We start from the raw sequence: 27280 nt of genomic DNA on the forward strand, positions 1-27280 counted from the left end.
TTTCCTGTGACCATAGTTGTATTTACCCGTGGTTTTGCACTTACACACCATGGCCTATGTTGTTTACCCACAGCTGCACGTGCAGACTGTGACCTGGGCCAGCAGCCAATCAGCTTGATCCGCTGGAGCGGCGTGGTGCGCAGTCCCGGGTTTGAGAAGCGGATGTACCCGAACTATCAGAACTGCACATGGAACATCCGGGTCAATTCCGGAAGTAGAATCAACATAACCTTCACCCAGTTTGAACTTGAGGTCGGGAGGTTCATCAACGCCGACCCCAGAGACAGCAGAAACACGTGCACCGACTACGTCCGGGTAGGCATAGCGTTATATCGAGCTTCCCGTGATAATCACTACAACAGATTTTATGATGAAATGAAATAAAGAAAAAAGTAGTAATATCACGTGTAAACAACACAGTACTGTGATTTCTTAAGTAACCCCAAAAACAAGCAAAAAGCAAAGCGTTTCTTGGCAAAACAATACTAAATCATTCCTATACACTTACCAGAGATTCGCTTATCCGGAAACCTGATAATCTGGATATGGCATGGGCAAAATACAATTTCGTCTTTCCTGTTTCAGATAAAGCAATATTCATTCTTTCAGTTTGTAGTATAGTTCCTTATTTGTGTTTTAAATCATTCATATTTATACACTAAACATGTATTTACTTGTCCCAAAAATCTGTCCATGTAGACATTGGATAACCCGTGAAGATCCGGGTTAGTATTGGACTTCAGCAACCCATGCTTGTCATAAGAGGCGACTAACGGGATCGGGTGGTCAGGCTCGCTGACTTGGTTGACACATGTCATCGGTTCCCAACTGCGTAGATCGATGCTCATGCTGTTGATCACTGGATTGTCTGGTCCAGACTCGATTGTTACAGACTGCCGCCATATGGCTGGAATATTGCTGAGTGTGGCGATAAACAACGACCAAACTAAACCAAAAGACATTAGTATGCGCGAGAGAATTAGTGCGGAAACACATATAATTATTTTTTCAGATAACTGACGGGTCGGATGTGTTATTTCAAGGCTGCGGAAAGCAGAGTATTGACGAACTGTTGTCCAACTCGAACGAGGTGACCATAAACTTCGTGACGGACGAGAGTGGACAACCACCAGGATTCAGCCTCCAGTATACAGGTATTGCGGATCACACACAGTATGTCGAGATTCGTACCAAGATCACAACACCTCGCGAATGTCACGGAAGGATAATAAATACAACGTTAGATCAACAAGGGAGTTTAGCATTTTGCCGTAAAAACAGGGGTACAGATGGGATTTGGGCAGTCATTGTTTTCAAGCACTTAATTTGTTAATAAACAGGTAAATGTTTATCAAAGAAAAGTTGTGGTAAAAGTCCCAAGACGGCCTAGGGTTATGGCCAATGTACAACAAGTCTTTTCAAAAATATGTTCCGGTCTATGTCAAAGACTAACTGTTATGATCGTTTTTCATTGACTTGTCGCTCAAATCAAAGGACATATGTCTGAACTTAGTAACAGTTTATTCGAACCACATGAACCGTCTTCGATCAATAATCGTCAATAATCAACTCTGTAAGGAATAAATGTTGTTGTCAAAAAGCGAATGTCATAGCACATCCTGGAGCAGTAAGGGAAGTAACTGTTCAACAGGTGTTCCAAGCGACGATATCACTGGAGACACCATCATAGAAACCCCCGGTTATCCAGACTACCCGCCCCGTGACCAGATATTCAAGTGGAAGATTTTGCCTAAACAAAATGTCATTACCATTGTACGTGGGATTGCATTCAACGGGTCCCTGCCTTGGTGCGGGGAATCACCTGTAACGGTAGGTAATAACTTTTCTCTGAGAAATCCACCAGCACGCCTTCTTTATCTGTCGACCCGTGAAAATCCGGGTTAGAATTGGTTTTCATCAACCCATATTTGTAGTAAGAGGTGACTGGAATATTCGGCTTCAAACACAAAACAAACGAATCTCATACTCCCACCAATCATGATTACACATGAGTAATTTTTTGGGTTAAGGCCCATCCGGATTCGAACCCACACCCTCAGAGTCTGTGCGGAAGTCGCGGTGGCTGAGCGGTTTAGGCGGCTGACTTTGTGTGCTGGCAATTACTCAGAGGGTGTGGGTTCGAATCCCGGATGGGGCTCAACTCAAAAAAAGTACTAGAATTTGTACTTTACTAAGAAAGTGTAATCCCAAACATAACATATGTTACATTTGACCACTTCCTAAATGGCATTGTGCAATCATGATTGGTGGGAGTATGAGATTCGTTTGTTTTGTGTTTGAAGCCGAATATTCAAGAAAGTGTAACCCCAAACATAACAAATGTCCAACCAATCACTCATGCATCAACTTCATAACTCACTGACAATAAGTTATATGGTGCCCCCTGCACACAGGCCATCAACGAGAGGAACGAGGTGTGGAACCAGGAGCTGTGTCTGTCTAACTACGCACTCTTCTCCCCCGGGAACATCACCCTGGTGTACAACGCCAGCACCGACACTAACCCCTGGGTGGGCAGACTGCAGGTCATCTACAAGTCGGGTGAGTGACAGGATACCCGAGAGGGAACCTGGGAAACACGAGAAACGATAGTGTGTCATACCTGTCATGACCCTGAAGCACATATATCCAAGAAAGTCCATGCAAGTCTAGAATTTTAGACTAGATGTTAGTCAACACTCAAGATTGTACTTTTTGTTACCCTTTAGCGCCCGGCATTATGGGATAGAACAAGGATTGATCATTCCAGAGTCAGTATTTTGTTTACGAGTGGGAAATCCATGCAAGCCATGCCATGGTATCACATAAAGATGGTATTGTATAACTTGCATACGTTTAGAAGAAACAAACAACCGCACATTTTGAATGCGCTTATCTTCGGTGTTAAACTCTCTCAAAGGACCTCTAAGAATTACCGTTTTCGAAACAATCGTAGTAGCTGTTTGAACCCGCGAAGATGCGGGTTATGAGTCCTCTTCATCTCAGGTTTGTCGTAAGAGGAAACTATCACGATTGGGTGATGAGGCTCAATGACTGTGGATGCATGTCATCGGATCCCAATTGCGTAGGTCGTCGCTTATGAAATCAATCACTGGATTGTCTGGTCCAGGTGCGATTATTCACACACCGCGATCATACACCTGGAGTACTTCTGGGTATACAGATGCATCCAGAACCAACACAAGTATTTCTCTTGCTGTTCGCTGACGACGTAGTACTCCTCTCCGATACTATCTGTGGCCTACAAAAGTGTCTTAATGTTTTGGAAAAGTATTGTATCGAGTATGACCTTTCCGTTAATCTAGATAAATCCAAAATTGTTGTCTTTAGAAATGGAGGTATGCTCTCTTAATATGAAAAATGTTTTTTTGAGTGGCATGAGAATAGATTGTGTCCCATGGTATAAGTACTTGGGTGTTCTTCTTTCTCAAAGCTCGTCGTGGCATAAACATTTTGATACAATGATACAATTTTGATGTAATTCCATTCTACAATCTAAAAGGCCCCTCTATAGTATTATTAGATCACTATCGAAGCAAAAAACCTATTCGCGGTGACATTTTTTTCAGGATTTTTTATACAAAAGTGTTACAAATCCTAGTCTATGGGGCTGAAGTCTGGGGGTTGGATTGTGATATTAGTTCACCGATCGAGAAAGTTCAAACTCTGGCTTGTAAATATCTGCTGTGTGTCAAAATATCAACCCCTAATCACATCGTTCGGGGTGAGTGTGGCAGATACCCTGTTTATGTTTATGCTTACAAACGTTGTATTAAATATTGGCATAAACTGTTGAATATGCCAGTATCTCGTTTGCCCATAAAGTGCTATAACTTATTATTGTAAGATGCTTGCCATGGAAAAACAAATTGGGTATCAAAACTTAAGTTATTACTTTACAATATGGGATTTTGATATATATGGGAAAGACAGTATATTAGTAGCTTAAATTCCTTCCTGTCTGAATATATTATCAGGGCTCAGCATATATCCCATCAAGAATGGCATAACTCGTTATCATCAAGTTCTAAAACCTATTCATATTATCTTTTCAAGTGTAATCTATCTATGGAACCATATCTTAGTGTTAGTAAATTTCGCATTGCACTCACACAGTTTCGCTGTGGTTCCCATCAATTAAATATTGAGACAGGTAGATACACAGATAAGCCCAGACATCACATGTTATGTAACATGTGCGACAATGGATATATAGAAAACGAGTATCACTTCCTTTTAGTGTGTACTGCATACATTTAATATTTGTATTATGGGCCGATGGCCTACATACACTCTGCGAATAAAGAATTTTGGTTGCGCGTTAAAACTCAAGAGCTGCCTAAAATGAGAATATGTTGGCACCACGAGTACACCGACTCCGGCGACCTGAATCTTTGCTCATGTTTGCCGTATTGGACAATTTCATTCACTTAGTCCCTTCCATTTGCAGGTCGGCCAGCTTGTAAAAATATCTGTGACAACAGCACAAACAACTTGATGGAATGCCTGGACCCGCGTGACCTGTCAGGGCGCGCGTATAACTGTATCTGTGAAGAGGAGTACGCGGGCAAGCATTGCGAGGTGGCAAGGTCCACACTCCAACCCTGCTACTCGACTCCATGTCAGCACAATGGAAGCTGCACTGAGGTCGACCGTTCTTATCACTGTGGCTGCCTGGACGGTTACACTGGAAAAGACTGCGAATCGGACATCGACCTTTGCATGGGCGTTACCTGCGAAAATGGTGGAACGTGTGTGGATGAAACAAGTCAGTTTCGGTGCGCATGCGTAACCGGATATACAGGTCAGCTCTGCGAAAAGGACATTAATGAGTGTGGAGTAACACCTTGTCAAAATGGCGGTACGTGTGTAAACGAGATTGGAACATATTCTTGCACATGCGCAAAAGGATACAAAGGAACCCAGTGTGAACTTCCGTTCGAAGACTGTGATTGGGAGCCGTGTTACCATGGAGGCACGTGCATACAGGAGAAAGATGGCTTCCGTTGCGCATGTACATCTGAGTACACAGGGCGCAAGTGCTCTATTCCTGTAGGTAAGTGGGCTATAAACACGCTTTTCGCTTAGGGAAGTAAATGGCAAAAGATGAACAACATTTGGACAAAGATACATCCCCAGTATGTATAATTCAAGCTATTCATGCCGCTTTTAAGCCGCTTTTAGCAATATTCCAGCAATATCACGGCAGGGGACACCAGAAATGGGCTTCACACATTGTGCCCATGTGGGGAATCGAACCCGGGTATTCGGCGTGACGAGCCAACGCTTTAACCACTAGGCTACCCCACCGCCCTTTCTAATATATTACATTTATAAGTGGTTATATATAAGTGATTTTGTGTAGATTATATTTGAGAAAAACTATAATATATAATCATCACGAAATTGTTTGCTTTAATGTCTCCAACTAGACTCGGCCCACTGTCTCGAAGATCGGGACACGACTTTCGGCAGTGGACTGACGTGGCAGGACACCCTCGCGGACCGTGTGGACGTCGTGCCATGTCCACCAGGGATAATTGGTAAGGAATACACCGAGAAGAGCTTGGTACTGACACAACACAGACACAACGCGCCCAGTTTGATATGCCTGGCCATGAAGCATCGGTAGTAAAATGTGGTTGAATTCTCTCTTGAGTAAAGTCCAAGACATCAAACTCCAGTCTATGGTGCCATGACAGGTAACGTCAGAAAGACGTTTCGTTCGATCAACCAGGGTAAATATGAAGAAACTGGCAAATTTTGAATCGACAAATCGTCAAAATTTTGTTTAGAATGGAAGTCGCCAGTTTAAAACTCGAGAAAAGCTGCCTTCTGACGGGCTCATGTCGATAGTTGTTAATCATCGGACAGATCCTTCTGTGTTGGCGAAAGGTCGTTCTGACCTGTAATGGGATCTACCAAGCGGCAGTATAAATCAGATATTACTGTAAAAACCATCAAACGTGTCATTGAACACCGGTCAATCAACTGACAATTAACAAAGATAACAGGTGCCCTTTATCAGACATTTCATGCACTGCATTCACAGGACAGCATAACATTAAGTTTTCCAATTGTTTGCTTTGTGCGTAAGGTGAAATTAGGATGTCCTTCTGACGTGTGTAGAATGGGGCTCCACTGTGACGTATTTGGACAAAGTGTTGCATTAAGGCCATCAGCCTTTTTCGGGTAACACAAGCATTATCTGGAATTGTATTCCTTCGGTTTCATAAAAGCAGCTCTGCTCAGCGAAATAGTGGAGGTGCCGGTTGGTTCTCTCGCTCTGATCCACGATTTTACGTTATCAAGTTAAGTTCAACGTCGGTTGTTAAATCTTTCTCATGTCGCCAGGTAATGCTACAAGAAAGTGCGTCCACGACTCCTCATCCTCTAGCGGCGGAAGATGGACTCGCCCGGACCTGGGAGAGTGCGTCAGTCCACGAATCATGGAAATCAATGAACTGGTAACAATACAGGGGGTCGGGTATTTGGCTGGAATCAATCACATGCCGCATCTACGAAATGTATCACATGTTCATGATGATAACTGGCAGAAGTAAGTGTTTAACACTGAATACCAAGGGACGCAACTCCAGATATCCGATATGTTGCAACCAATCAGATTTTCAGTCATGGGAATCAGAAATCGCACCTGGGAAATAAACTGTTCATATGTGTTTTATTATTCGTGAGTGTTATACACACTGAATATACTTGTATGCAAAGATGTTATTATTTCATATACAGTTCAAACACAACGTAAATGAAGAATGTGAATATTAACAGAGAAATTGATGTGAGAGGAATCGGGTCAGATTTCAAAACCCAGAAGGTTTTTCTCCCTTTCTGGTTCAATATTATTTAAAGTGTTGTTGAGATGCCAGGTGCGGGGAATTTATAAACTTGCTATATCAGGAAAAATAATGATGCCCAGTGAATATCCAGAACATTTGCGGGTACACAGAAGCGTTCGTTTCACAATGTACAGGCGAGGGTTGGTGCTGTATCTCTATGCTGCTCCTGTGTAAGTCTCTGTTCACTGAACTGTGGTCTGTTACAGGCAAAGGCCATTCAAGCCTCCAGGACAGTCGACAGCGCCACCATTGAAGACGTCACGAGACAGCTGGCAAACGCCACTTCCGTTGTGAGAGATTACCAGGGGGCGCAGCTATATCCGGGCGACCTGGTGTTCGCGACCGGGATCGTCCGAATAGTGTCTATAGCTGTTACCACTGCCCAAGACATATCTGACCAACTGCAATCGATCGCTGATGTAACTATTTCTCTTTGCTTCTAAATAGTTTGCTCTTTCAACATACGCCCTTATGCTACTCAAAGAAGTTCAAGAGCACACGATATGTTTCATACAGCTATAGTTAGCCTGACATGGCCATGGATTCAGGGGGAAATAGTGAGTGAGTGAGTGAGTTTGGTTTTACGCCGCTTTTAGCAATATTCCAGCAATATCACGGCGGCGGACACCAGAAATGGGTTTCACACATTGTACCCATGTGGGGATTCGAACCCGGGTCTTCGGCGTGACGAGCCAACGCTTTAACCACTGGGCTACCCCACCGCCGGGGAAATATTGAACCCAAGCAACCCGTTTTTTATCGTAAGAGGCGACAAAATCCGCCACTTGGTCAGCATTGGTGACTCGATTGATAGTGCGTCATCATAATAAAACATAATGTCCTTGTCCACAGTTCATTATTTACAGACTGATATCAATGTCAGGGTGGGTGGGGTAGCCTAGTGGTTAAAGCGTTGGCTCGTCACGCCGAAGACCCGGGTTCGATTCCCATCATGGGTACAACGTGAGAAGCCCATTTCTGGTGTCCCCCGCTGGGATATTGCTGGAATATCACTGAACTCACTCACTCATAAAAAAAATCCCAGAATTCGTGTTTCCTTAATTTATTTGTTCAGTATACATGTCAGATATTTTACTGATGCATGTTGTTGTGTACACAGCTATATGGCGATGCAGTGGACAACATCGTGGACCCAGAGACGGTCATCATATGGAGAAATACAAAGACGGTACGTTCTTACAACCTTCGGCTTTTCAAAACAATTACACAATAAACATAACGTGACGGTCATGGCTCCACCCAGACAGAAAACATTACTACGTGGTACTTGTTGTTGCCCTGCCTGTCGAACGATAGTAAGAGATACAACAAGGACTAACCGGGTCAGAGACAGGATACTGTGTCTGATGGGGGTATCCATGTTAAACTGCAGCATGGCCGTAGGGTGTCCCCTTACCGAATCGTTCAATTAAATGCCGGCACAAAGAAACACACGCACATTTCACCTCCCTTGTAAACATAGCCAGCGCCTTTGATACACATTATGTCTTCAATGATACTTACACACGGTACTGTATGATCGCACTGGTACCGAAAAGTACTGTTCCAGATTTTTGCGATTTCAGTAAGCTCTTCAGACCAGCGATGGTCATCACGATAATGGGGCGGTGTGGTAGCCTAGTGGTTAAAGCGTTCGCTCGTCACGCCGAAGACCCGGGTTCGATTCCCTACATGGGCACAGTGTGTGAAGCTCATTTCTAGTGTCCGCCGCCGTGATATATCTGGAATATTACAAACAGCGGCGTAAAACCTAACTCACTCACTCACTCATCACGATAATGTCTTGTATCCACTTCAGTTGTTTTATTCATGCAGAGTATGATAGGGGAGAAGATGACGTCACTGCTGGAATCGACAGAGGCTTTGGCTGAGAATTTGATAGTGCATCAACTTCGGCGACGTCGATCTGTGAACTCCTTCCCCTCACGTGACCCTCTTGTGGTCACATCTAGAAACCTGGGTAAGTCACGTGATGTTTGTGAAACACTTGTCTCCAGACTGATTTGAAATCAACATACAGTAACACTTTATATTTTTCTTTCTTTTTTTTAACATTTTGTTTTTGATTCCGGATATCTCTTTACGTCGTATGCGATGTATCAAATAGAACGTTGCTTTTACTTAACGAGTGTCACCAAACAGAAGTAAGGCTATGGTAGATTTAAGTCGGCAGATGAACCCTGCGGGTCAATCTGGTGAACAAAATCAAATGATGCATTATTCCCGTCATAACTGTGATCCCACGGTGATATCTTAAAAGTTTCCCTCACTCATGCTGAAGAGAGTTCATTTTATAAAACGACCTTGATGTTCAAAAGGTCAATAAGCACATTTGCGTTTCACTGGAAACACGCAACGGCAATGAGAAGAAACCTTAAGATGACGCCACATAATTGATATTAAGTTCATTTGCTCACTCACTCACTCACTTGTGGGGCCTGTGTTTGTAATGACCTGTTCACTCCATCTTTTTACAGAGTTCCGCGTGACCAGTGTCCAGAAAGGGGTCAACGTGACTCACCTTCCGGCGTTTACGGGCTCTGCGGCCTCCAGTTATATCGAACTGCCCTCCACCGTGGCAGACATTGCTTCCAGACAAACCGACGGTCAGTACATTCGAGATGAACGTATGTAATTCACAAAAATTGATAAAATGAAATCAGCAAAGATTATTCAAAAAGAATATTCAACTAACTCAAGTCTTTGATTTGTTTTGCTTAGAATTGCCAGAATGTGTAACGTCCGCTGTTTCAGGTTCGTCTTTCAACATCTACTACGCCAAGTTCCGGTCCATGGCTACGCTGCTGTCGCTTAAGGAAGACCGTCACAATGGGTAGGTCCCCCTTTAATGTGAGCCCCATCCCGTAACCCTATATGATTCAGGCCTATAGTGATCCAGGACTCAGAAGTCTCTCTGATGAAACCCACGCATAGGTTTGGTGCCTAGAAAGCTTAGATATATAATCATTACAAATCTGGGACTCGAACCCAGAAATGTTTCTGACGCGCCGTACAGGGTATGTCTGCGCATTAGACTGGATCCGTGCCTTCAGTACGATAGGAGTTTCAGACAAACATAAATTTTGTACATAACAACATCGATTAGTAAGCCTAGAAATACCGTCAAAGTACTATCACATTGTATAACTATATTTTTTTCCATAGTTCCAAATCTGGTAATCTTGTCATACCATACATGCATCGAGACACAAATGATCACGAGGCACCGATTTTTCACAGTCTATATATTTTATCTCCTTGAATAATATTTTCTGCTATAGATGGTATTTACTGCTCTCTGTTATATACAAACGATATAATAGGTGCAATGTACAGGCGTTGTTTCTACGTCAGTTCGGAGCCGGGTACAGTGGGCGTGGTCAACTCTGACGTCATATCCGGTCGGGTCCTCGAGGTGCCAGAAAGCTCCTTCAGGTCGCTGGATCAACCCGTCGTCATCACCTTCAGTCTAAAGGTCAGGGTCATGTTAGGACCTTTTAGGTTCCAATTATAGCGATTGGCCTGGTTAAACAAGTCCCAGTTTCGATCACTATTGTGGAAGGAGAAGCTGTTTTGGACGGGAAGACGAAAGAGATGCAGACGCTTCTGCCCAGTGAAGTGTGCGCCTTAGAGGTCATGGCAAACCACGCCCAAGGTGCCGTAATGCAGTTGCCAAGAAGCACACAGGGAGTTGATGTCAGTGTATAAATCAAGTAATACAAAACGTCATATCAAATACCAAGGACCCATTCACTACTTTAGATTATTTGTTTGATCCAACGAATTGCGACCCGTGAAGATCAGGGGGTAGAATAGGTCTTCAGCAACCCATGCTTGCCACAAAAGGCGACTCTGCTTGTCTTAAGAGGCGACTAACGGGATCGGGTGGTCAGGCTCAGACCGCCGCGATATAGCTGGAATATTGCTGAGTGCGGTGTAAAACTAAACTCACTCACTCACTCCAGCGAATTGCCTGAAACTATAGCCGTCCAACCAATGTCCTTGACATTGAATTTAGTTTCTCTGATCCAGAACACCACACTGAGGGATAACCTGACTGAGTACTGTGTCTTCATGAACATGTCAGCTGTGTAAGTATATCCATATACATTAGTCCAGGTGAGTCCTTCCCATCTGACTGGACCAGCAGAGCCTTTGTCCCGATCGATGGAAATCAGTGGTATAAACATATTAATGTTTTACATAGCAAATCTAGTGTGGGCGGTAATATATACTGAACAACAAAAGTTTAGCACATTTTGGTAATATTTATATACAAAAGAATCATATGAGACAAAATACTGAAATTTTGCCCAAACGTGAACACATGATGACACACTTGAGTGCCATCAAACTTTACTCGATTGTTGGACCGTTGTAAAAAAACAGGATTGTGCACGTGCATATCGAGTTTATGCCCATCGGCAGAATAATCATGCAAACTGGGGTGTATAAAATGGTTGACATGACACACTGGAGTATCAGTGTACAGAAACCGCAAAGAATTGTTCAGTTTGAAGCATGGGTCGTCGGCCTGGAATGCCAGAAAATCAACGCAATGAAGTCCTCGGACGACTACGTGCTGACCGGCATGTAAGAGACATCGCCAGGCACTTCCAAGTGCATTACAACACAATTATTCGTCTGCTGCAACGGGTCCAACAAACTGGCCAAGTTAGAGACCGACCAAGGTCAGGAAGGCCTCGTTCTACCGCCCCACGGGAAGACCGCCACATTGTGACGTCATCATGACGACACAGGTTAACAAGGGCCCCACGTCTGGCCAACGAGCTGCGGCAAGCTACGGGTACACGGCAAGCAAGCTGCGGCAAGCCATTAACTCGTTTTTGTCATTTGGAACGTTTTACCCCTACCCTAAATTGTGTAACGTCAGCTGGACGTCCTGGATTGAACACGTCTTTTGACACTTCCATTGTGCTGTCAAATGGTCACTCTATTTCTATGCATAATGAACTATAGCATCAAGTGTTACTTGTAGAAAATTAAATACAATTTCCAAAAAATGTGCTAAACTTTTGTTGTTCAGTATATATATTCACACACAGTAACTTTGCTGCAGAGACGTCAACCTTGTATACGACGTCAACACGGCTTATCATCTGTTGTGTCGGGATGTTAGTTTGTCACTTGGATCTGCATCTTTAAAGATGATACAGGGACCATTAATTTTATGTACTGGGCATGAAGGATAGAATAGGTCATGACAGAATATGTTTAGTGCTTCGAAATAAAAATATTATAAGGGAGGCGCCGATTAATGTATTTCTATCACAACATGCTTTGTTCAGGAAACCCAGCGTGTCAAGCCAAACGATATATATATACTATCCCAAAAAAAGAAACGCATAGGCGTTTGGTATTGTTTAAAATCTATTAATTACCTATTGTGTTCAAACAATCGTCAAAATATGTAACAAATGTGTTTATAACATGATTTTACACAATTGCACAAGTCAAAAATCGACTTTATCTGCAAATGTTGATTTTGATGAGATTTCTTACAAGGATTAAAAACGCATTGCCACAACCCAACAGAAATCATCTTCCAGTTGAAATTGTGCAGCAAAAAGCATGCACTGTCTGGCTATAAAAATCCAGATTACTTTCGGAAATCGGCATTCGTTTTGAGGGAGTTTCAAGGGCAAATCACTACGCCACGTCTTGGCGCTGCGACAAGGAACATCGCCATTGAAAGAATGCACGCTGCAGACTATTAATCTTCTGTTGCCAGGCGTCTGAATGTTAGTCTGAGCACGATATCACGGCCTGCAGCTCGTTACAGCCAAACAGATGTAACAAATGACCGTCCCCGTACAGGCAGACCTCGAGTCACCACTGCAACCCAATATCGGTACATCCGGGTACTACATTTGCGTGATCGTACTGCCACGGATGAGAGCACAGCAGCCAGGGTGCCTGGACTTCGGAGGATATCCGGTCAAACTGTAGGGAACAGGTTGAGGGAGATTGGACTGAGAGCCAGGAGACCCAACGTCGCGACCGTGCTACGTCGTCACCATCCCGCTCAACGTCTCCGTTATCTAAAATTATCCACTTGGTTGTATAAACATTTGCTTCCTCTAAACTGATGTTAAAATTCACGTACAAAAGTCTATTTGTGGACGTAGTTATACATGTTTGAAAATGCAACATTTTCGCAACAGATTTCTGGTCTATGCGTTTCTTTTTGGGGGATAGTATATGTTTTCGTTTGGATCATGAACTTCCATCCTCAATATTCCCTGTGTTGTCGGCCATGAACACCTTCCATGACTGAAACTGCACAATTCGGACACAGTAATACTCATTACGATGTTGATCTCCTTGTTACACCTGTGTTCGCTATTGCTTGGAAGTTTCTTATTGCTTTTTGTTGGGTTTTGTTCTGGTTTGTTTTGTTTCGTTTTGTATGTTTGTTTGTTTGTTGTATTGTTTGATTTTTGTTGTTTTTGTTTTCTGTGTTTGTTGTTGTTTTTTGCGGGGAAAGCTGACACGCAATCAGCCAAGTTCATAAGTCCGAGACCCGTGAAGATCCGGGGTAGAATATGTTTTCAGCAACCCATTCTTGTCATAAAAGGCGACTATGCTTGTCGTAAAAGGCGACTAACGGGATCGGGTGGTCAGGCTCGCTGACTTGGTTGGCACATGTCATCGGTTCCCAATTGCGCAGATCGATGCTCATGCTGTTGATCACTGGATTATCTGGTCCAGACTCGATTATTTACAGACCGCCACCATATAGCTGGAATATTGTAAAACTTAACTCACTCACTCTCTCATAAGTCCGACCACTCGATCCATTTGACTACCTATTACGACCAGCATGGGTAGATGGCATGGATCTGTTCTAACCCAGTATCCATATGGGGACAAATCTTAGTCTTCATTATGACTCAAGTTATTATACAATAGATGTTATTTAAGAAAGCTGTATTCTAGCTCTGATTTGAAACCGTAACAGGTCTGACAAAAACCGATGGTCTCAAGATGGGTGTCAACTGAAGAGCATTAACGGAAGTCACGTGACCTGTGTGTGCTCCCACCTGACAAATTTCGCCATTCTGATGGACGTGTATGGAACCTCGGTAGGTGGCGCTGACACATCTCCCAAGCGGTGAAGTTTGTCTCATTGTGCAGATGTATTGTGTGAATCTAGAATGAAACCATGATGGTGAAAGATTTCGACAGCATCTTGACTGATGTATGTGTTTCTGTCGGCACGTTCTTGCCTTTCACTTTGTAAGATAAATTCTGGCTAAGATAGTTTTCTTTGTCTGTAAAACCACAACCCCAGAAAATAATCAGTCCAGATTATTACAAAATGAGATTCCATGGACAAAATAGTGATGACATTATTATGAATTGGACACTGAAAATGACATCACAAGGAACGGTTGCGACCGGATTAACGATTTTGATGTATAGCTTACTTACCTGTTGCAGGAGCATTTGGACGACAGAAACAGCCAGGTATTATCCTACATCTCCTACATCGGCGGCAGCCTCTCCATCCTCGGCTGTCTCGCCACCATCATCGTCTTCGAGTACTTCCGGTAACGTTGCAATTGCTGTTACATCACGTGTGCCTGTTTTACCTAATATCAACCATAACGCCAGACATTTTAAAACGCTATAGAACGTGTCCACCTTCTAATGCTCATATTGTTTCGTTAATATATTATTTCAGACTGCGCAGTGACCGAGTGCGCATCCATGAACAGTTAGCAGCGTGTATTATCTGTGTCCAGACTGTGTTCCTGATCGGGTTCAGCCGCACGGAGAGCAGCGCCACGCCTACAGTAAGAACATACCTATATATACTCAGCAGCAAAAACAACGTCAGTACGAATTCAAAATTAGAAAGGCACTGTAATCAAATCATTACAGAAATGGGCATAATATGCGGATCAAAAACATTTTTTGTGTACAATATCCTGACACATCAATGAATAACTCAGCACAGTTTCAAGACATTACGTGAACGTTTGCAGTCCATTCAGACTCTTGACTTCAGTATCTAGTGTGACCACCACGAGCGGCAATAACTGCAGCACAGCGTCTATGCATGGAGTGCACCAATCGATTGATGAAGGCCATTGGCACCTGGAACCACACTCTGAGAAAGGCCTGGCGCAATAAATCGGCTGTGTTCGGCCTTGGTATGACATTATTCAGTCTCCTCTGAAGTTCATCCCAAAGATGTTCAATTGGGTTTAAATCAGGACTAAGGGCTGGCCACTGCATAATGTTGACACCGTTCTGCTGTAGGAAGTATGGGCCCGGGCGTTATCATGCTGGAAAATGTTGTTCCGGTGACGTGCGAAATGTGGTATGAAGTGGGGTCTGAGAGCTTGGTCGATGTAGCGCACCGCTGTGATGCCGCCTCCTCTCCCTGGACCAAGGTTCTGGAACACCACAGGACCCACTCTCTGGTTCAGGCCTATTCCACCCCATACCATGATGCTTGCACCTCCCCATGAGTCTCTTTCCATAACACATTGGTCTGAGTAACGCTGGCCACGTCGTCGCCATATTCTTGTTCTGCCATCTGCAGTTGATACGCAGTACCGACTCTCATCTGTGAACAGAACAGTTCTCCATTGCCTGCATCGCCAGTTTTGGTGTTGTAGGGCAAACTGTAGACGTTCACGCTGATGACGAGGGGTGAGGATAGGTCCACGGTAAGGTCTACGGCAATGGAGGTTCCCGCTGTTCAGACGTCGGCGTACTGTATCAGTATTGATTGGTCTTCCGTGTGTTCCCACTGTCTGGCGTGCTGTTTCGGATGCCTGCATGGAAGGGATTCTGTACATGCTGTCGCACAACACTGACAACATGGCGGTCTTGTCGTCTTGTGGTCACCCTTGGTCTGCCAGTACGGGGGTGATCATTTGTGGTGTTGGTGGCCAGGAAACGTTGCTGCAGCCTGTAGATGGTCCGAACGTTGACCTGGAAGTGATTGGCAACGGCTTGTGCTGTGTGGCCAGCTTCAAGTCTTCCTAGCGCCTGGTTCCTCTGAGCTGTCGTGAGTCGCGGCATCCTGCTGACGTTGTAATGTGAATGTTTCAACCAGGTTTGGGGGTGCATTTTATAGGGCTGGTCCTTGTGAACAGCACGTGCAGCATGAGCTGCATGAAAAACATGGAGAACACCGTACCATCTCCGAGATCAGGTTGCGTTTTTGAGACTATTTCCTGGGTTCCATTCTGAGGTTGGGAAGGAATGTTTTTGCTCAAGTAAAGTTGGAGATGTTGTCAAAAATATACAATCAAAACATTAAATGAGTTTACAGTTATCCGTTTCTGCGAAGGAAATGTCCAAGAACTGACGTTTCTTTTGCTGCTTAGTATATCATTAATCTCAGTATACGTACTTGTAGATATTCATAGATATTGTTAACTGTGAACGTTATATTAATTATGACAATCGTGGCGCTTCGACTGCTTTGGCTGATTGGTTCCTGGTATCCTCCCCCATATTACTGCAGTAGAACTCATTAGCTTGGTGTGGAACAGTTTAGACTAGGATCCTATCTACCTTAAACGGGGCGACGGGGTCGATTGCTCCTCAGCATCAAATGAAAGAAAGTTCATTTGTTAAATACAATTGCAGTCTCAAAATGTAACACCAGAAATTTACATGTATGTCAGTTATGTTTTAGTTGTTACATGTCTTCATGGTTGTTTAGGGCGGTGGGGTATCCTAGTGGATAAGGCGTTTGCTCGTCACGCTGAAGACCCGGGTTCGATTCCCCACATGGGCACTATGTGTGAAGCCTATTTCTGGTGTCCCCCGTCGTGATATTGCTGGAATATTGCTAAAAGCGGCATAAAACCAAACTCACTCACTCACTCATGGTTGTTTACATTCGTACTTATTTACCATGTGTCTGGTGAATAAAAGTGCAAACCAACTGTGGAACCAGTGTAGTCCTGACTGGGTCTCGCCTACCTTCTGTGTAACAGTAACAGTTTTCTCTATCTGCAGTGGGCGTGCAAGACGGTGGCCATCCTGCTGCACTACTTTCTGACCGCCATGTTCTGCTGGATGCTGGTGGAAGGCATCAATCTCTACGTGGCGCTCGTCAAGGTCTTCAAGCGCGACAGTCATATCAGGAAATATTTCGCCATTGGATGGGGTATGTTCCGTACATAACGAAGTTCCCAACGTTCCCGCCCTGTGCCCTCTATAGGGGCTAACTCAAACAGCAAAAACGAACGGCAAAACCCTTTAAAAATCAGAAGCGTGTGTTTATGAATTAGTGTTAAACAGCGATGATACTAGGTGGTCGCGAACATATGGACGCATACTGCCCATCGGAAGAACCCGTCACAAACACATGCAAAGGCAAGGCAAATGCACGCTGTACATGTTAAAATAGGAATTACATGGAACATCATTGCTTCAAATTTGACTCCTCCACTAGACTACTATAACACGTGTTAATGCTTTACCAACGGTTTCAGTGGTTTAACGCTGATCAAGCAACACTACAATTACATTATTCTCGATTATTCCTAAAAAATGTGAAACATACAAACCGAATTCTGCAGCTGCTAGCATATTGCTTGTCACAATGGAAAGCTGAAGTCGCCAATTATTCAGTCTAGAGATACGTTTTTTGTTGCATCACTCTAGTTTCCTTATACTGACTGACTGACTGAGTTTGGTTTTATGCCGATTTTAGCAATATTCCAGCAACATCACGGCGGGGGACACCAGAAATGGGCTTCACACATTGTACCCATGTGGGGATTCGAACCCGGGTCTTCGGGGTGAGTTTCCTTATAGTACAGCGTGATAGGTGAACTGGTATTAACACAATGTGTAATCTATGATATTTTGGAATTATGTATATCCTAAAAGGTTGAATGTAATATACACTTGATGTCCCTAGGGGTGCCGCTGGTGATTGTGGGGATCTCAGTGGGAGTGTTCTACCATAGCTACGGAACTAACGGAATGTAAGTACGATGCACGATGTTAGTATAAACCCAGTATGAAATAGGTAAAGTGTCTACATGTAGATGTAACTTTAATGTAATGTCGTCTAGCATGCAATAACAGCGTCGCCCTAATCACACTGAATGCATCTTTTATATATATTTTTGTACAACAGTCGTACAGGTGTTTTGGCCCTGATTGTGATCATAATAACTCACTTATACATCACTTGGTGTGTGAACAACAGTTAAACTGTGTGATGACCATGGCATTTAGCTGCATTGTGTGGCCTTGATATACTGTGGCGTGTACACAATGGAGAATGACCTCCACACAAGTCCTGGGCAATGACTCATTTGAGTACTTATCTAGCAAATTGTTAATGTCCTTCAACCAAATGTTGCTGAATAATGCTAGGAATGTGAAAACAGCATCACAACCTCCACCAGGCATCACCAGCTCTCGGTCGCACGGTACACGGTGATACTCAGAGAGAGAGAGAGAGTTTTACGCTTCTTATCGCATTATCCGAACAATACGCTTCTTTTAGCATTATCCGAGCAATATCACAGCAGAGACACCAGAAATGGGTTTCACACATTGTACCCATGTGGGGAATCGAACCCGGGTCTTCGGCGTGACGAGCGAGAGCTTTAACCACTAGGCCACCCCACCGCTTCCACGATGATATGAATATTGCTATGTTATGATCCAGCTGCTGGCTGAACAACGAAATGCTACTGGTGTGTTTTGTACCAACCGTTGGCCTCGTCATCGTGGTGAGTGTATTCTGCTTCACCTCATTCAGAATTGAGAAAGTTTAAATTTCTGTTTTCACCAGTAATTACAGATGACTCTGAGATACATTCCTGGAATTATTCTGTGTCGAATTTGCGTTTTTCATTTTGCTGAAATGACATTACGTATCCATAGGTGGTGCAAAAATTGAATACCGAGTTTAACGTCGCCGAATTTTTGTCATTACCGTATCTGTTAACAGAATCTCTTAAAGTCAACAATGCCGTTGAGAGATTTTATTATACTGTTATAGTGACTAATTCAGCCATCGTCCAAATATTTAAAAAGTCCAAAACTATGTTGTCAACACATGTGAGACTTTATTGTAAGATATATATGGCGCTAAACTGTATTCTTAATCACTACTGTACATCCTTATCACTACCTCATTGTAAATTGACTTGTCAGACTATTAATTATTGGATAAGACATTTATAACCTTCATTGGTAATCCCCCTTGGTCGTGTCTGCCATCAAATCATCTGGTCAAGGAAGTGCCATTGTTTTTCTGTCTGTCCATTGATGAGTCGTCGCCTGTCCATTGTTGTCAAAAACTGTATATATACTTAGTATGCTCACATCTAGACAGTGAAGGAGTACGAGTTCGGTATTTGGACTGTCTGTTGGGACGACCACGAGCAGGATAATGCCGCTCGTAGGAAACGTCCCAGGGGTTGAGCAGGTACTCCGCTCACCTCGCTCATGTCTTGTGTATTTGTTTGTCATGTACTAAAGACGTTTGAACTCAACTATGCCTTCGTCTTTATCGACGCACACTTCATCTTAATTATGAGCTAATTCCCCAGTCGACTCACATATCCACGCGTTGACAATACGATCATAATGTGGACGCAATTGATGTAGACTCTGAATGAACATTTTCAAACATAGAGAACTGATATGTCAGCCACAACATGGTCTAAGTCAATGAAATCACTAGAATCAGTTGAATGCGGAAGTAGAATTAACAGATTGGCATGGTGTTTACATACGTAGATCAACACGGTGATCCTGTGTATGGTGCTGAGGGTGATGCTGAAGTCCCTTCACTCGTCGGCTAAAGTCGCCTCCAGCAAGGAGGAGAAGTCGGGAATCTGGTAAGGTTACATTCCAGTTCTATCGGGATAAGATACTGTTAAGTCATAATGTATTCACTTGAAAGTTCTCAGCTCCCAACTACTGCTATTCTGTACCGTCACCGCCAGGCTAATACGCTGCTCTCATCCTGAAAAATATCCACTTTTTTAATCAATTGAAATGAAACACACATTTTTATTTACACAGTATCATCTTCATCATCATCATAATACGTTTTTATGACTAAAGTTAATAATTGGTGCAGGATGAGCTTGAAGGCCGCCGCTGTGCTGTTGCCGTTGTTGGGGCTGACGTGGATGTTAGCGTTCCTGGCAGTGGACGCCCCCGGTACTGAGGTGGTCGGCTACATCTTCACATACCTCTTCACCATCTGCAACAGCTTCCAGGTAATGCCAGGATACTACGGTGTTTTGGAAATTCATGCTAAATTCTGATGAAGACATGTAAATATCTCATAGCAGTAGTCTTCACTGACTAACAGTGAGTGCATGAGGTTTTACGCCGCTTTTAGCAATATCCCAGCGATACCACGGCAGGGGATGCAATCGCTTCACACATTGTCCCCGTGTGGGGTATCGAACCTGGGTCTTCGGTATGACGAAGAAGCATGGCTACCCACTGGCCGCCTCATTGACATGAAGCATTTGAGAGCTATAATTCTGAACCTGTTCTCAATGTTTTATTGGTACTACAGAATGGAGGGAGTGAGTGGGTTGAGTTTTACGCTGCTTTGAGCGATATCACGGCGGGTGACACCAGAAATGGGTTTCACACATTGTACCCATGTGGGGAATCGAACCCGGGTCTTCGGCGTCACGAGCGAACGCTTTAACCACTAGGCTACCCCGCCGCCCCACTCGACAGAATGGAATGGAATACTGACATAACTTGTTTTGTGCGGTTCCATCAGGAAGACTACTGAAATAGAGTTACATTAATGTGAAAAAACAAACAAATTATTTTGGCTCAGAGATATTTGGAGAATTCTAATATTTCTTTTTTGGATCTCTTTATGTCAAAACTGTACATTTTATGTGTGTATATTTCAGGGCGTCGTGTTCTTCGTATTTCACTGTCTACTCAACTCTGACGTAAGTATAGCGTTGTTAGCACTATATTGACATGAATACAGTGTATTAATCGCAACAGAATCAATCCAGATATGTATTTCAGTATCAAAATGGAACCTGAACAAATGAAGCTTCTTTTTCCAAACTATACATGTATTGAAATAGTATTAAAATTACAGGAACATGTCTCTCCTCATCATTGGTGTGGTCCGGATGCATTAAAAGTACGGGGTGTTTCAAGACATATATTTTCGCGTGTGTTCTTTTAGTAATTTACGGTAAAGCGGAACTTTAGGTTTCTTAAATATCGAATAAGTTCCAAAATAGTTCCTCATAACCATATGGAAGCTGCATGGTTGACTCCTCCCATTCCTTCAGTGCCCCGGCTCTAATTGGTCTCCCGCTACACCAGCAGATCGTAAGAGGTGACCAACGGGATCGGGTAGTCAGGGTCGCTGACTTGGTTCATGCCGGTCATATGTTGAGAACGATGCTCATACCAGTCACTGGATTGCGTGGTACAGGCTCGATTATTTACAGACAGCTAATATGAAACTAGATAATTGCGGAAAACACGGAGTTAGGCAGCATTTTCAAAAAAGAGGGGAGGGTTACACACACGCGCGCGCGCGCGCACGCAAACACACAGCGTTGGGCCATCCGTAAAAACAACAGATCGAACTGACAGGGAGCTGAATATTTTTGTAGGTACATTCTGCATATGACCGTCGGTACAAGAAGAGGAAGCGACTGACAACAATGACATCTAACGACATAACGACACTTCGACGGAAGAAGAGCTCCTCCGACAATGACACCTATGTTGCCGAGCCTTCAACTGTGAAAACACCGGTAAGCTTATACCTGTTTACCTACATGACATCCACTCCGATAATCCAGACTATTCTGCGTTCATCTTTATGCGGGTTTGCATTATTTCACGAAACTTGGGTCATATTTAATTTCTTCATTTCACTGTAGCAACTCATAGCATACGAAACCTAAACGCAAAATATATTGCCAGGTTTACCTTTCAAATGCCATGGGGTAATCTACAGTGTATTATACAATTGTGTGATGTAGTTTATAATGATCTAACACTGTAATGTTATGATAAAAGTGTTATGAATATTATTAGAGTTGCACCCGATACGTTTCCGTTTCAGATGGACAACAACCCTTCCGACATATCATTCGTCGGGGGGCGGAGGGACAGCAGTACGTACCCTGATGAACAGTTGCAGCTGGAACGACAACACAGCAACTTCGACGACTACGACGTCTCTGACACAGAGAAAATATGGCGTCGACACTCAGTGGGTCAAGACATGAGCTACGACTCCTTCCCACGTCACTTCCGGCAGATCGGCACCTACAATGCCGGTTTCTCCCACCAAAACAACATGGAGTCTGCGTTTGATGGCCCTCCACGGTCAGCGGGAAAGTTCCACTGATACATGACCTCAGACTTAATCACTCGGTTTTGTTTTGTTTTGGGTTCTTTCTGTTAACTAACTATAGGATGTTCTTTTCGGACGCATCGGTGATAAACGCATTCAGACATAAGATCAAGCATATCGTTTTAATCAAATGTGTTTTTGTTCTGTACACCGAAATGTTAATGGACCGGAAATAAACAAACAGACATGCGCAGTAGTCGTAGCACCATCTTCCTTTAATGTAGCCAAGTAACAATAACAAGGTCTACAGAAAATGTTTCTGACCGATAGGTAGGAATGTCTTCGAGAATTTCCAATCAGCATCCTGTTGTCAGTAGACATTAATGATATATACTCATCTTTTTACTTGCCATTTTCAAGCTGCATACATCTACATTAATCAACCCTCCCACTCTACACATTCATAATGCTTATAAACTTAGTTTTTTAATGAATTAAACGTTAATTTATAGTATTTTTCTCTAGTTTGTTAATGTGTCTTAATTATGCCTCCGATTCAGTAGAATATTTCGAATACGTTTTGCTAATATGTGTATTTTTTACTTCTGATGCAATTATTTCATTCGTGCCATGTTTTGAGTGCCAGTGTTTAGACTACCGTTCTTTTGAAACGTTTTGTCAAATAAAATGAAACATTATTTTTATGTTTGCCTTCATTTCATTATATTTCAGCGTTTCTTTAAGATTGTTAATTGGTAAGTTGTCCGACTGACACAGAAAGACTTCTCTTGAAGAGATTAAAATGAATTGCTTCTTATGGACTCGCTCACATTCCTCACTTGCTTCGTATGGACTCACATTCCCCACTTGGTTCGTGTGAAAGAAGGAAACAAAAGAAGCGGCAGTAAAATATTCACCTGTGGGTAAGTGCATAAAGAACTATTCTGAGACCGTTCTATGCATCTACTCCTGCTCTAGCATCATGCTCTAGTTGTGGCGGTATACACAGTGCCCTGAATACAGAAAACTACAAAGAAGATGTACCGGTTGTGAGAAATGTTTCATATGTTGGGACTGCTGTCAAATTACGATCAACAGCCGAACGCTGAGGGAAGCTAGTGATGATGATCCTTGCAGTGGGAAGACCAGCTGCAGACTCAACAAGAAGTGAGTGAGTTTAGTTTTACGCCACACTCAGCAATATTCCAGCTATATGGCGGCGGTCTGTAAATAATCGTGTCTGGACCAGACAATTCAGTCATCAACAGCATGGGCATCAATCTGCGCAATTGGGAACCGATGACATGTGTCAACCAAGTCAGCGAGCCTGACCACCCGATCCCGTTAGTCGCCTCTTACGACAAGCATGGGTTACTGAAGATCAATATTCTAACCCGAACTATCACGGGTAGACGCAACAAGGATTTATGTTCCGGTACACTGCAGCAATACATGAATATCATGGATCCCATAATGTATAATTTATTTGTGATAATCAGTGTGTCAATACAAAAATTATCAAGTCACTTTGACGATTTATTGCTACACTGTTGGAGAACAAACACCCAGACTGTTGGAGAAAAACTTCCACTCGCCGTCCGCCCTGCAAGAAGCTGATTGGCTGATGCCTCGGAAGCGGAAGTTGTCTTTACAAGAATACCAAGCCTCGTTTCCATCCCTAGTCACAATCGCGTTGTTCACTGGGGGCGGTTCCGGACATTCTGAAACCGATAGCAGTCAGTTATAACTTATACTGTACCCGGTGATTGTTTCACCAGTATCATCACTTATTGATAGGAATTCAGAAACACGAGCGGCGCGCCTGCATGTTGTAACCCGTGTTAGGTGGTATAAACCTACACATGTTATTTGTCATCATTCACTTGATGGTCCGTTAATGAATTTATAACAGGTATAATTAGTGGTAACACACTTAGATTACCCGACAAAGGTTCCCATTTGGCATTTCTTTGTGTCTGGAGTAAATATTCAACATTATAAACATCGATCAAAGGATTAACCGATAACACGCTGATTGATTAATTACTTTTATCTTACACAGCGGAATTGTCAAAAGGTAGTGTTTATGTATGTAGATTTACTAATCTATACTGAATACACTCTGTCGTGTCGGTGTCTGCGTAAAAACAACGTCCTTCTTCAAAGGATTAACCGGCAATACATTGATTGATTGTCCATTATTGGCTAACTAAATTCACTGTTTTTAAAGAAAGGCGGACATTATGCAATTAGTTGCCAGGTGTGCTATCTTGGGTGACCAATGAGACTATACACCAATACCTGAAAAGATTTATCACTTTTTTCGTATATTATTAAACTGTTAAAAGACACATCATTTGGAACAGTTTTGTGGATATTGATGGATACATTCCTCGAACAAGGTAATGGCCTGATATTGTTCCTGTAACTTTAATCTGTTTAATTTTAATATTTGCATTTTGATTTTATTCATTTGTCGTAGCTTTCAACAGAATCATTGTTTTCGCCGTGAAGTGTAATGAGTCAGACAACATGCACTAGGGTGTGTGTACGAATTATGATTCACATTGGCAAACTATAAAATGTCTAGATATTACAGTTCTGTTATAAATTCACTATAAGTATCAGCAGATCGTCTGCTTTAAATTTAGTTTCAAAATGCATACAAGTATGATAATAAACTAATTAGGATTATAAGACCAAATATAAAGACGCTTGCACATTGACTAGTATCTACATACTGGTGAGTGGACATTAACCATGGGAATGTAGCAAGAAATTTATCGCGCAGTATTGTGACTTCGACCCCCACCTCGCTTCCGTGGAAGAAATCGTTATGTTATAAGTTGTGTCATGCAAAATCCGTTTGGTTATGATTCCAATACATATTTAACTACGAGTAGAAAGTAGTCTTGATTATCTAACGTGATGAAAACAAACTATAATCTCATTAATTCTAACCGATTTTTTTATTTTTAAAAATGGCGGCGCCCTATCGGGAACATCCGCCAGTCTGACTGACTGACTGACTGAGTTTGGTTTTACGCCGCTTTTAGCAATATTCCAGCAACATCACGGCGGGGGACACCAGAAATGGGCTTCACACATTGTGCCCATGTGGGGATTCGAACCCGGGTCTTCGGCGTGACAAGCCAATGGTTTAACCATTAGGCTACCCCACCGCCCCCCGCCAGTCTGAGGATAAATGGTATTTAGGTTTGTTTTCACCGAGTTACAAAATCAAAACTACTTTCTACTGGTAGTAAAATATGTATTTTATTGATGGCCAATAGGATTTTGCATGACATAGCGTATAACATAACAATTTCTCTCGTGGCAGCGAGGTGGGTGTCAATATAATACTACTTACAATATTATTGTTACTTCGACCACAACCTAACTTCCGAGGAAGAAATCGTTATGTTACAAGTTGTGTCATAAGAAAATCTTTATGGTCATCAATCATATGCATATTTTACAACAACTAGTAAGTAGTTTTGATTCTTTAACTTCAGTGAAGCGATCTGAACACAAAGTAAGATATCGACCAGGCTTCAACGCACGCTCGCTTCGCACTCTACAAACATAACCGATTTAGCACGAACTGCGGGGTCCTGTGGAAATCTGTGCACAGGGACACCATCGCCCGACCCTTAGGGATAATTGACGACAAAGCAACGATTCGGCATGTCATCGTGATGTCCGAGGAAATCACCAAAATGATGAGCGTGCTACACATTTTCTATACAACTAACTGAAAATCGTTCCTCATATGACGTCACTGCAGTGCTCTGGCGACAGAGTTACGTAACCTGTCTGTGGTTTCGTTGGCGGGCGTTAAGGCATAGAAGTATTTGGAATCGTCATACACGGACGCAACTTTCAACAGACATTTGTTGTGTTTATGGAAATGGCTTGACCGTTTTTACTTACATCAGCATCTTTGATAACAGGGTTAGCAATGAGTAGCATTTTCAAAATCCTCAAAGTGAGTGAGTGAGTTTAGTTTTACGCCGCTTTTAGCAATATCTCGGCGGGGGTACACCAGAAATGGGCTTCACACATTTTACCCATGTGGGGAATCGAACGCCGGTCTTCAGCGTGACGCAAAATACCCACAACTGGACATAGAAAAAGATCCAGAAGGACAGACCTTCACAATGCGTTATAAACAATACAGCTGTTTAAATGTGTTGGACTTGTAACCCTTAACTCTCGGATCACTTTGTGCAAAGGAATCCTAGTCGATTCCCACGAGCACAGGTACATCATCGTACATGAGATTCTAACCAGCGTTCATTTAATCTTTGCAGTTCTTCACAGGACCACTTTTCCTTTTCACACAGAAGCGCGTGTACTACTTTGTACCTAAAGAGGAAACAAAAGACTTCTCCCGCGAGTATTTTGAGCTGAAGCAGCCATGTTGGATGGTTGGGGCTTTCTTGTACAGGACACAGAACATTTCATAGTATTTGCTGATACGACACAAAATAGGTTTCACTTGCTCACTCCACAATACATGGTATTAGATAAAAACATATCTCTGTTATGTCGCCAACGCCGAAAACACACTCCACCAACCTGGAGACGCAGCAGTTCCTCCTTCCGCCTGCCCACGTGTCTCGAGGTGCGCTGCCTCCCTCTCCAGTGCCCTGAGATCCCGGCGACATGCCGATAGTTCCTGCAAGCCGGACACAAACATTCCATCCAGCGTGAAGTTCCACGTATCATAGACAGGCGCATGTGCCTTCATTACAACCTTGTTGGGATCGAACCTGGACTTAGCGCCCGTCTCAGACACAAGATACAGCAATACACACAGAGCTGGCGTCATGGCGGTTTGGTGGTTGACAAACTGGGATCTGGAGAACGTGTCTAAAACACCGTTCAGACCAATGAAACAACTTTCAGTACAATTACATCAAATTTCCGGTTTTCTTTACATGAAGCATGAAGTGGTTCGATACCTGTATTCAGCATAAAGAGTACGATTAAAGAAAATTATAATGATTGCTGTAATTACATACGATAATGGTCGATTGTATTGCCG

General features: G+C 43.0%; 2 protein-coding genes and 1 long non-coding RNA gene across 3 annotated transcripts; 2 read left to right on the forward strand and 1 right to left on the reverse strand.

Annotated features, from left to right (window-relative positions):
* Positions 1-1031: 1031 nt before the first annotated feature.
* On the forward strand, positions 1032-2536 carry LOC124262931. Its single transcript, XR_006894728.1, has 3 exons — positions 1032-1154; positions 1652-1830; positions 2415-2536. It is a non-coding gene; the product is annotated as an uncharacterized LOC124262931 (long non-coding RNA).
* Positions 2537-3625: 1089 nt separating this feature from the next.
* On the forward strand, positions 3626-22934 carry LOC124262875 (adhesion G protein-coupled receptor L4-like). The gene is made up of 22 exons (XM_046697459.1): positions 3626-3644; positions 4472-5077; positions 5454-5564; positions 6376-6488; positions 7085-7297; positions 7999-8067; positions 8715-8859; positions 9377-9505; positions 9654-9732; positions 10254-10374; positions 10932-10990; positions 13882-14005; positions 14364-14473; positions 14608-14719; positions 16908-17058; positions 17818-17884; positions 18580-18643; positions 19659-19759; positions 20005-20146; positions 20810-20851; positions 21539-21682; positions 21997-22934. Exons 1-22 carry the CDS (start codon positions 3626-3628, stop codon positions 22282-22284), a joined length of 3009 nt encoding a protein of 1002 aa, XP_046553415.1. The 3' UTR covers positions 22285-22934.
* Positions 22935-23772: 838 nt separating this feature from the next.
* LOC124262877 lies at positions 23773-27064 on the reverse strand. The gene is made up of 2 exons (XM_046697460.1): positions 26812-27064; positions 23773-23951 (listed from the first exon to the last, which is right to left on the reverse strand). The coding sequence occupies exons 1-2, from the start codon at positions 27062-27064 to the stop codon at positions 23773-23775; spliced, it is 432 nt and encodes a 143-aa protein (XP_046553416.1).
* Between the last annotated feature and the right edge of the window lie 216 nt (positions 27065-27280).

Source organism: Haliotis rubra, unplaced genomic scaffold, assembly GCF_003918875.1.
Source record: "Haliotis rubra isolate DU_JTF1 unplaced genomic scaffold, ASM391887v1 Scf86, whole genome shotgun sequence".
Taxonomy (NCBI): Eukaryota; Metazoa; Mollusca; class Gastropoda; order Lepetellida; family Haliotidae; genus Haliotis; species Haliotis rubra.